This window comes from Colossoma macropomum, unplaced genomic scaffold, assembly GCF_904425465.1.
Source record: "Colossoma macropomum unplaced genomic scaffold, Colossoma_macropomum, whole genome shotgun sequence".
NCBI classification, from domain to species: Eukaryota; Metazoa; Chordata; class Actinopteri; order Characiformes; family Serrasalmidae; genus Colossoma; species Colossoma macropomum.
Genome location: NW_023494786.1, coordinates 32362946 through 32375276, shown reverse-complemented (window position 1 = coordinate 32375276; position 12331 = coordinate 32362946). Strand labels below are relative to the sequence as shown.

At 38.5% G+C, this 12331-nt stretch overlaps 1 protein-coding gene across 1 annotated transcript; it reads right to left on the bottom strand.

The window, feature by feature from the left end:
* Positions 1–11258: 11258 nt before the first annotated feature.
* On the bottom strand, positions 11259–11908 carry LOC118797115 (transcription factor Sox-14). Its single transcript, XM_036556348.1, has one exon. The coding sequence runs from the start codon at positions 11900–11902 to the stop codon at positions 11261–11263; it is 642 nt and encodes a 213-aa protein (XP_036412241.1). The 5' UTR covers positions 11903–11908; the 3' UTR covers positions 11259–11260.
* Positions 11909–12331: the final 423 nt, after the last annotated feature.

The window sequence follows — 12331 nt, the reverse complement described above, 5'->3', positions numbered from 1 at the left end:
TGAAGCTGGTCAGGGCGGGTCTGCAGGTTTAATCTAAGTGTTCGTGTTCACGTGGTCACACACACGTGCACACTTTTTCTCTGAGGCTATTGGTGTTTGTGTGAACAAGTCAGACTGGCACTTAACCCTTTAAGCTTAGGCTGATAGTTCAGGTAGAGGAAATGGGAGAAATGCCCCCTTAGCTTTTTCTCACAGTACCCATAAAAAGGCATTTTGCCCGTTGAACTGTACATTTCTTTCTTTAGTAACGTTGGCGAAACATATTTAGATGAAATATGTATGATTAAGAAAACCAGAACTGCAGCAGATTTTTTTGTCTTTTTAGGAGAGCGAACAAGCCAACATTTATAAAAGTGTTTTTATGCTGGTTGTTCATTGCAGGGGTCAACAACATGTGGCTCTTTTACTGCCCTGTTGCGGCTCCACAGCAGAATTATTAGATTAGATTTGTAGGTAAAAATAAAATAATCCTCCTTTACAGTAAAATAAAGCTCTGCTGATCGTTCAACACAGTTTAACAATAAATGGTCTTAAACTCTGGAGTTAATGTAGAACTGCTAATTCACCCTTTAACCCTGGGGATCAGTGCGCAGACTGCTGGTCACCATAGCAACACAGACAACAATCTGGTCTAGCTAGTAGCTAACGAAACGGCAAAGAGAGAGATTTAAGACGAACATCGATAATTTGGAGATGAATGGACTTATTTGTACTTAAAATAACTCCAGCTGGTTTCCTGATATGTTTAATCTGCAATGAGAAGCTGTCATGAGTCACAATACTGAAGTCAGTCTCTCATTCGCCAGCTTCTTTTTCAAATTCTCCCGTTCCGCCTTAAATGGTGCACCATTTACATTCTGGCACCTTGGGAACCATTTAAGATGGAACAGGAAAATTCGAACAATAAGCTGGAGAATGAGAAGCGACTTCAGCCTCGTACAAAGTTCAACATTGAGAGACATTTTACAAGAAACTGTTCCACTTTTGAGGAAAAAGTTCCTGCCAGAGATGCGAGAAAAGCGGCTATAGCTGAGGTAAAGCTTAAAGCAGAGCAAAGTAAGTCTGCGTTTCGGTTTATTTTTTTAGCCTATACTAGGACATCAGCACATACTGAGACACATTTACAGCCAAGATGGTAAAATGGACATAAATTGTTGTGGCTCCAAAGGTGGTTTGATTTTTGTTGAAAGGACAAAATGGCTCTTCTGGTTTATTGAGTCTTTAGTACAGCATTGGTTGATAGTTAGAAAGCTGGTGTCCATTTTATCTCAGCACAGCTATACAGTGTGAATTATTTTTCGTAGCAGGGGGCTCTCACCCCTCCCCTTTCATCACTCATTGCTCACTGGCAGCTCAACAGAGAGTCACAATGTTTCACACACAGAGCGACAGCAAAGGCCTAGTCCATCTGATTACATAGTTATGGGAAAAATAAGTTATTTGGTTGTATTAATTAAGAATATTCGAGTTGATTTCTATTCTGCTGGTGGAAGAAAGAGGTTAAGAACAATGGGCCTCATTCTTCAATCATTCTTAAGAAGAAATTTCTTCTTCAACCCACTTACGCAGTTTTCAGGACGATTCTGACGTTCACCAGTGTTCTCTTATTTGGGATTTATTCTTAGGCAAGAACAGAATCTACACACACTCAGAGCACAAAGGTGAGAACAGTTCTGCGCTTTAAGAACACGTCATGAATCTGACCTAGACTTTTTCTTAGGACCTTTCTCAAGAACAAATTTAAGAAAACATTTAGGAATGCTGCAGTCTATTTACTGTAAAGCTGAACCATCTCTTTATGAGTTGAATGAATGTATTATTTTTATTTCAAATCATTTCTAGTATTTGCATTTTTCAAAAACTGGTACAAATCAAAGTAGAACACAATGTCAATTTTGTTCATTAATTAAATCATTATTATTATTATATTCATTACATAATGTGTAAAACAAATTAGTGGTATTATGATTATGATTATGATTATGATGATTATTATTGTTATTATTATCATTGTTATTATTGACAACAATAATAATTGAATCACTTAAACATCAGCGTTCAACGTATTTTTAGCATTCAGCGTTTAATTGGTGTAAATGATTTTCTGTGACAGAACAGATGAGGCGATGATGGAACTGTAAATGTTTCCTAATTCTAGCTAATGATCTCTTTATCTAGAATTATAATGCTAATGCTGGCCAGTCATTGAAACTCCAAGACAGAACACATTTGTCCACAAATATTGCACATTGCACTGTCACTTTGTTTAGGCATATATATGTCATATTGCACAACTGTTAACATTTGTTATTGTTTACAGTACATAGTAACTTGTTCATTCACTGGAGGGGACATGCACCACTGCATTGTCATAGTATTTATGCAATTTATTCCTTATTTTTGTACTGCACATTATTTTGAGTGTTTTTAGTATATTTTAATCTTATTTTATTCTATTTTTTATCTTTACTTTCTATTTATGCATCTGTAAATACTGTACAACAATACTTTGCTCCTCCTGTTTTGCTCTTTACTGTGCTTTGTACTGCTGCAATGGAAGAATATCTATCTATCTATTTCTCTATCTATCTATCTATCTATCTATCTATCTATCTATCTATCTATCTATCTATCTAACATCTTTGTGTTGTCAGGTTGTGGCAGTATGTTAAATGGGGCCTATTTTACCATCATTACCATTCCAGATAAAAAAAATCTCTACAATGAACCATTTCACATTAAACATCTCCACGATTGAATTACCCACACACTTAAAAAATTTTGTCATTTTCTGCTTTAATTTTTTTACAGTGAACAGGTGCATCGAGGATGAAGCTGCCGTATGGAAACTGTGCCGCTGTGTTGAATCTCAGTGTTTAGACCGGAACAAAGCTCGGCCTGAGTGAAGTGAACCAACCCCATATACTGAATGAGATTTGACTCAGTGAGTAAACACTTCCAATGAGACTCCAGTTTCAGCCACTGCCCCATCATGCTTTCCCTTCAGCATTTAACGAGAAGACGAGAACTCTGTCCTTTAGCCAAACTACCTAAATCTAATGAACAAGTCAGCAAAACAAGACTGTAAACACAACAATACCTTCTCACAAATTTCAAATCGTAAGAAAATATCTGCTCTTCTTACAAGTGCAAATGTGGGGTGGATTGGAAGTTTAGAATCTGCACTTTCCACAGAATTTCTCTACTTGATTCAATGAGACTGAATGTAAGAGGCATCTTTACGGCATTAACACCATATGGAACTTACAGGGTTAAGTAAGGGTTAAGTGGTGAGATCAGACTAGCAGTGTGACACACTTAAACATAAAAATCATTTTATTTAAACCCCAACTTCAGTTCCTCAAGCTCGCAATTACACAGCATGCATGATAGTATTATAGTACAAAACCTAATCCTAACTCTCACCCTGGCCCTAATCCTAACCCTAACTTTAACCTCAACCCAAAACCTAATCCTAACTCTCACCCTGGCCCTAATCCTAACCCTAAATTTAACCTCAACCCAAAACCTAATCCTAAATCTCACCCTGGCCCTAATCCTAACCCTAACCCTAACCTTAACTTCAACCCAAAACCTAATCCTAACCCTCACCCTGACCCTAATCCTAAACCCAACCTTAACCTCAACCCAAAACCTAACCCTAACCCTCACCCTGGCCCTAATCCTAACTCTAACCCTAACCTTAACCTCAACCCAAAACCTAATCCTAACCCTCACCCTGGCCCTAATCCTAACCATAACCATAACCTCAACCCAAAACCTAATCCTAACCCTCACCCTGGCCCTAATCCTAACTCTAACCCTAACCTTAACCTCAACCCAAAACCTAATCCTAACCCTCACCCTGGCCCTAATCCTAACTCTAACCCTAACCTTAACCTCAACCCAAAACCTAACCCTAACCCTCACCCTGGCCCTAATCCTAACTCTAACCCTAACCTTAACCTCAACCCAAAACCTAATCCTAACCCTCACCCTGGCCCTAATCCTAACCATAACCATAACCTCAACCCAAAACCTAATCCTAACCCTAACCATAACCTCAACCCAAAACCTAATCCTAACCCTAACCATAACCTCAACCCAAAACCTAATCCTAACCCTAAACCTAACTCTCATATGTTTTTGACATGTTACTGAGAGTCTGTTGAGTGTTTCACCTTATTACTCAGTAACTACAATGACTTCAGTGCAAACTGGCTGAGTTATTCTTAGGTTATAGAAGTGTGTTATAAAACTTTGGGCCTGCCGATGAACCATTTAGGGGTTAATGAAAGAGAAGAAACAGTCAGGCTGTAATCACATGCTTGTTCTTATCACGAGATCAACAAAAGGGTGAAACAGGGACTCGCCGGTTCCTTATCGGCCGTCTGACGTTGCGAGAACACAACATGCATTTTCTAAAATGGCCAATCAGAGAGCTGAGAATGAAAACACAGAAACCAACTGACTGCTTCTCCTTCAGCTCCAAATCCCCTCATTAATTTCTCATCAGCATGACACACTCTGAGGACATACATCACTCTCAGGAGTCAACATCACACACATCACTGGTCTTATCAACTCCGTAGATCATTAGAAGGTTTTATTTGAATATTTGAATGCATGCTGTCCATTATGTACAAGCTGTTCATTGTACAGGAGATATTTCTGAGGAGATTAGATAGACGGTAATCCACTTATATAAAGAGCATAAAGAAGGAGAAAGTCAAAGGAAAAGAAGGAGGAGTTTCTAAAACTGGAGTTCAAATAATGATTAGAAGATGTCGGAGAAAATGGGGCTCCTAACAACCACCTGGAAGACCTGGTACACACTAAAACTGCCCCCATCAGATAAACAGCACTTAAAGCTTTCATCTTTGAGAGAGAGGAGAAAATCAAGCTGCTTCAGATCTGAAGACATCCACAGGTGTTTCTGTCCATCCTTCCACTGTGAGAAGACGACTCGACTGCTTTGACAGGAAGGTTAATAAAAGAAGGATGGTCACTGAGCTGGTCTCTGAGAGGAGGAACCTGAATGGCACCATCTATGATTGACATTACGACCACCTCCTTGTTTTTACGCTCATTGTCCATTTTATCAGCTCCACTTACTATATAGGTGCACTTTGTAGTTCTACAGTTACAGACTGTAGTCCATCTGTTTCTCTGATACTTTGTTAGCCCCCTTTTACCCTGTTCTTCAGTGGTCAGGACCCCCATGGACCCTCACAGAGCAGGTACTATTTGGGTGGTGGATCATTCTCAGCACTGCAGTAACACTGACGTGGTGGTGGTGTGTTAGTCTGTGTTGCGCTGGTACGAGTGGATCAGACACAGCAGTGCTGCTGGAGTTTTTAAACACTGTGTCCACTCACTGTCCACTCTATTAGACACTCCTACCTTGTCAGTCCACCTTGTAGATGTAAAGTCAGAGACGATAGCTCATCTGCTGCTGCACAGTTTGTGTTGGTCATCCTCTAGTCCTTCATCAGTGGTCACAGGACGCTGCCCACAGGACGCTGTCGGCTGGATATTTTTGGTTGGTGGACTATTCTCAGTCCAGCAGTGACACTGAGGTGTTTAAAAACTCCAGCAGCACTGCTGTGTCTGATCCACTCAGACCAGCGCAACACACACTAACACACCACCACCACGTCAGTGTTACTGCAGTGCTGAGAATGATCCACCACCCAAATAGTACCAGCTCTATGAGGGTCCATGGTCACGCAGCATTTCACTCTGGTGTGTTTGCATTAAAGTGAATTGTGTTAAAATGGTCAGCTTTATTAAAATGTCCGGTAACACTTTATTTGGATGGTCCACTGTAGATGCTTTCGTAGCTGCCCAGTCTGTCTTTAACTAACATTTACCTAAACATCTGTTCAATACAGTTGAACTGAAGTGGTGTGTGAAAGATTTCCTTAAAATCTAACCCTGACTCCAAACCCAATTCTAATCCTAATCACAAGGCCAAACCGACACCTACTCCTAGACCTAACACTAACCTTAATGTTGCTGATAATCAACTGAGTATCACCAGAAAGGTTGTTAATAACATGAGTATCTGTAGATCATCTATAGGGGACCATCCAAATAAAGTGTGACCACATGTCCAATATTAACTCTCCTCAGTGCCGCGCTGATACTGTTCTGCACACTGTAAAGTATTTACAGAGACATTCAGTCATATGCAAATGTTTGAGCACCCCTGGTCAAATGACATGCTCTGTTTGTTTCTGAGTGAGAATACAATAACACATCCTCTACAGAGAACACTCGTAAATACGGCCTTTTCCTGCTAATTTTAGTGCATAGTTTCTATTTATTTATTTAACATGTTGGAAAAACCATTAAAAACCAGCGGGCCAGATTCACAAAACGCTCTTAAGAAAAAACTTGCAAAGGTTCTTAAAAGAAACACTAAGAAGTTCATAAGAATGTTCTTACATTCTCAAAATAAAAACTTAATAAGTTCTCAAATATTCTCTTGAGATGATCTTAATTATTTTCTTCATTGAAAATATCTTCATTATTATGTTATGTTGGCTACGTTGCATTTTACCACAACAGTGTTAACTGTTATTTCCATTATTTAGTTTAATCCACTCAGAGGAGCAAAATGGGGGAAAAACATCATCAAAATTAGCAAACAAGAACTCGAAGTTATGGAAGACGTATGGAGCCCCTAAGGGGCCGTGGTTTAAAAAAAAAAAGTTAATCACATTGCGTTCTGTCGCAAATGTTTTGCATTACGCTGCAAGCGGTTTGCATTTGCTTGCAAAAGCTGTGCTTTGCTGAAGCTCAGAGACGGAGCAGCTCATTGAATTTTCCTTGGATTGAAATATAAAGACATTGTGTCGCTTCTCGAAATCAAACATGATTAAAAAAGCAAAACAGTAAAAGCTACATTTACAGAGGCTGCAGAGAACAACAGCTGAATAAACTCAGCACAGACTGGCCAAACTGGGAAAACAGATTTTAACGGTAGCTATGCTGAAAACAAAGCTCTAATGTAGGCAATGTCGTCGGGCACCTCTGGTCCTACGTTTGCTTGCTGTCTGACAAGCATATGTTTTGTGAGGGAACGCAATGTCATTAACTTTTTTTTTTTTTTAACCACGGCCCCTTAGGAGCTCCGTAGAGAAGAAACCTCTTTGGAAAATACAATAATTGTGGGGTGAAGGAGGAAAGCCAGAGACAAGGATGGACAGGAGCAGGTAAAATGGATACATTTAGACGCTCACCTCGTCACCTCTTACAGTCTGAGACGAGTGTAAGTCTGTTGTAAGGTTAAGAAAACATTTGATGAATATAATATTTTCAAGAATATCACTTATTTTTGGAATCTTTCTAGAGAAAATAGTTTAGAAAATAAGATAATTCTGAAAAAGTTATTTGAAGAATAACATTATTTTGTAACTTTTTTCTTAAGAGTGAAGTTCAGGAAAAACACACAGTTAAGAAGATTTTCTTTCTTAAGACACTTTTGTGAATCCAGCCCATGTTTTTTTCATAATACAGTGTGATTCAAAAAGATTCATCTGATTTCAAAATGATTTATTTCACTTGTAAATCATTAAAGAACAATGCAGTAAACTGTAAATGATTTAAATGAGCATAAAGTTTATTATTCAATTGTACAAGGTCTCAGTATGAACCTCCTCCAGTTGTACAGACAACATCAACACCATAGTCAAACTCATCCCATACTGGATTGAGCATGTCGGGTGTCGCTGCACTCACAGCTCTTTCAGTGTGATTTCGGAGATCATCCAGTGTTGTGGAACCAACGACGAACGCTCTGAGCTGTTGGAGCTTCACTGCTGATGAAATCACGCTGCACAGTTATGACTGATTCACTCTTATTGAAGTAGAGAACGCAAAACACTTTCTGCTCAGGGGTCTCATCTCCTGACAGACTGAGGGGAGCCATCTTCATCTGACAGTCAGAAACTCTATGACCCGCTCTTTCAATTGGATTGTGATTGGTTCCTAAGCGCCTCAAGGTTGTAAAAACATGGCGCTTTGAAATCGGATGAATCTTTCTAATTCTCCCTGTATATTAAATTCATCAAATAAACAGTAGTTGTGTTTTAAAGTGTGCAGAAGTGTGTCTCTGTAGAGGATGTACAAACTTATTTACACTCAACAAATCAACAAAAAACGTCATTTGACCAGGGACAAACCTTTACATATGACTGTATATAATGTAGAACATCATCAATAAAAAGCATAGTTTTACATTGGTAATATCCATGAACCGTTAAATTAACTGAATAAAATCAATGTTGGTTTGTCTACATCAGTTTTTTTTCCACCGAAGTTTTATTTAAGACAGTCCAGGTGGAGGAATGTATGTCAGTATCCACATTTCCAAAGAAAAAGAATGTAAAAATGCAAAAACAAAACATAAAGTAATAAATAAACGTTGGCTTACTTGTGGATATAATTAAGTCATGCAGTTATGAGAGCCTTACAGTAGCAGAGAAGGATGAACACCTTTAGTTACAGTGCTGCTGAGTCACTACACAGTCTGTACTTCTTTAATAGCTGATTGTCCTGATACTGTCACTGTGGTTTTGGTTTAAACTGGACATTATTTAAACATCCCACAACGTTCAGGTAGTAACATCCTAAACTCTCTGTCCATTTATCATCCAGATTAAACACTTACAGTATTACTGAGTAAAACACTACAGAACCTTCAGGATTTTGCTCTCTCTCAACACTCACAGTGACTATACAGTCAGGTGCAAAGGTTTGGGCACCCCTGGTCAAATTCCATGTTTTGTAGGTTACTGAGATGCAGCCGCAGACGTTTTCACTTTAACTAATATAATTTGCAAAGAAATATGGCAAAACACTTTTATCCAGCAATAGCTGTAAACAATACTACTGTCTGTGTTCCAGCATTTAAACAATCAAAAAAACTTTAAACGTCTTTAAAACACCGATATCAAAGCTGTTAGAAAAGAAAAAAAAACTCTTAAAATGTTTTTATTTCGGTATTTACACCCTTTTAATTCCCAACTGCAGCATCATCCTCACAGTAATTTGCTTTTCACTGAAAATATCTGGAGAGAAGCTGATTTCAGTGTACAGTCAGTGTTTATTACTGAGACATGACTTTAAACTCAAAGGACAAAAGAAAAGTTTCATTCTAAAGAGACAAAATTAATGCTGGTTTTTATCGACTCACTAAAACTGGAATTTGAAAGTAAAAGTACAAATGACATTTATTGAAAAATAAGAAAATTGAAAATAAGTGAACACATCCTCTACAGAGACACACTGCTGCACACTTTAATACACAATTCTTTTATTTGTTTATTTGCTCAATTTAACATACTGGGAAAAAACGTACAGTGTGGCCTGTGCAAAAGTACTGGCACGTTTTATATTGTTTGCTTTATTTTTTATGTTAAACTCAAATAGATAGAAATTGTGCACTTAAATTATCAGAAAAAAGTTTATACTCAAGTCTGTTCTCTGTAGAGGACGTGTTCACTTATTTTCACATAGAAAATCAATAAATGTCATTTGACTGAGACCTTTTGGACGCAACTTCACTTTCAAATTCCAGTTAGTGAGTCGATTAAAACCAGCACTAATTTTGACTCTTAAGAACGAATCTTTTCTTTTGTCCTTTGAGTCTAAAGTCATGTCTCAGTAATGAACACTGACTGTACACTGAAATCAGCTCATCTCCAGATATTTTCAGTGAAAAAACAGCAAATTACTGTGAGGATGATGCTGCAATTGGGAGTTCAAAGCCCCTAAATATTGAAATAAAAACATCTTAAGTGTTTTTCTTTTCTAACAGCTTAGATATCGGTGTTTTAAAGACGTTTAAAGTTTTTTTGATTGTTTAAATGCTGGAACACGGGCAGTTTTATTGTTTATGGCTATTGCTGGATAAAAGTGTTTCCTCGATATTTATATTAGTTAAAGTGAAAATGTCTGTAGCTGCATCTCAGTAACCTTGTGGTGCAGGTGTCTGTGGAATCACAGTAAACAGCTGATAGTTTACGGTTATTTACTGTTAATATGCTTTCAGTAAATTACTGTGAAATTTATGCAACTAGTAGCCAGTGATTTACTGTCATTTTCCAGTGAAATTATACTGTTTGGCAATAATTGTGTTGACAAAATATTGTTGCCATCAAAGAAACAACAACATGTATCTCTATTTTTACTTATTTTTTGAGATGCAGCTCTTTACATATAAGGTTTTTAGACAGTGATGATATTAATCTTATTCATTCTCAGTGTAAAAAAATTGCTGTAAAATGACAGTAAATCACTGGCTGCATTACTTTTACAGTAATTTACTGAACCATATTAACAGTAAAATATCAGCTGCATACTGTGACTCCACAGCTACTTACACCACAAGATTACGGAGATGTAGCTGTTAAAATAACAGTAATCTCCTGTATTTTACATCAGCCGTAAAAGTAATATAAATCAGTAGCCAGCTGTACACATTTATGAAAATATTGACTTTTAGTTTTACAGACCTATAAACCAATATATATATTACTTTAAGTAAACAATTCTTTATCAATGAATATATTTATTCTAATCACCATGTTTTGCACTGTATGTGCTCAGAATATCTCGACAATATAAATACATGCACAGACATTTTAACCTTGCTTACAGTTTGCACAAATATGACCAAAAACTCAATTATAACAATACCATTTTTGTAAACACCTCCATCGTTGTTCCAGCATTGAAACTGAAAAAAACAACTAAAACCTGAATCATCAGAATAAAAACACTTAAAATGTTTTTTATTACAATGTTTATGCCTTTTTAACTCTGTCACATCCCATAATGCTGTGCAGTACAGCCCAACCTCAACCTCAACAGTAATTAGCTGTATTATTATAGAAACTCTTAATATGAGTTGATTTCACAGTAAACTAGCAAATGCAGCTTTTTACTGTGAATAAATGTTAAATATTGTGAAATCATGGCAATAATTAATAATAATTAACAGCAGATTCGTTTTATTCATTTTATTCAGTGTACAGTTTTACACAATGTTGGACTCAGAATGAAAGCATTACATTTGCCCTTTTGTTTAAATTTTTTCCATGTTAAAACTTTACTTTTAGTTTAGACCAAACTGTGTTTTATTTGTGGTAAACATTATAACGTAGTTTAAATGACACAAACAGAAAAGAGTCGGGAAAAACCTGGTCAGTTACAGAAACGTCACTGCTTCGTCCATCTTCTCACCTCTTTTTCACAGACTTGCTGAGCAGTCTGAGTTGAGTCCAGTCTTGCTCACACCTGGAAAAAGCAAATAAGCGACAGGCGGCTGCAAACTGGACGTCGGCCACAGTGGACAGTTACACGGCACCATGTACCCAGGCTTCGTTGGTTGCACTGGGCATCCCAGTGTACCCAAGAGTGCGTTGTGGTACCCCAGTGTGGAGGTGTAAATAGCATGAGGCAGTTCTCTGATCTTCTGCGCTCCGGCAGTGCTGAGGTGGCTCCCACTGAAGAACGCAGAAGACTGTGTGGACGCAGACGGATGGAGATACCTTGGACTGTCCATGCAGAATGAAAGAGCCTCTCTGGCTTGGTGTGGCTCAACTAGGAAAGGCGAGGGAAACGCAAAGCCGTCACTCCTCTTGGATTTTCTTCTGGGTCTGTATTTGTAGTTGGGATGTTCCTTCATGTGCTGAGCTCGAAGTCTTTTGGCTTCGTCGATGTAAGGTCTCTTCTCAGCCTCGGAGAGGAGTTTCCACTCGGCTCCGAGCCGTTTGCTGATCTCAGAGTTGTGCATTTTGGGGTTCTCCATCGCCATCTGCCTCCTCTGACCTCGGGACCACACCATGAACGCGTTCATGGGTCTCTTGATGTGATCCACGGGCTTCGACATGTTCCTCAAAGAGCATTTAACTGATTTGGAGAGGCTGGCGTCAGCAGGAATAGAAAAGAGAACCTCTACAGGACCTCAAAGTGCAGCCGGATGGGGAGGCTTCGTGCTCAGGTGGATGCTGGAGGATGCGACGCGTGGTCCATTCTTCTGTAAGCGATGCTCCTAAAGCTGTTCCCCTTTAGTTTTGATCCTTTTTGAGAGGGGATTTCCAGTCAAGTGAGCTGAGTTTCAGGGAAAGCTTTGGTGTGAAGACAGAGCGCTGTGTCAGAGCCTCACCCTTCAGCCCCCGGCACCCAATCAGCCTCAGCAGCATCACACTATTACAATGAGGCCAGAAAAAACAGCCATTGAACAGAAACCTTTCTTCCATCAAGTAAACAAAGCTGAATAAAATGAAATCCCTCTTTAGTTAGGCTGGTAAAGGCTGCA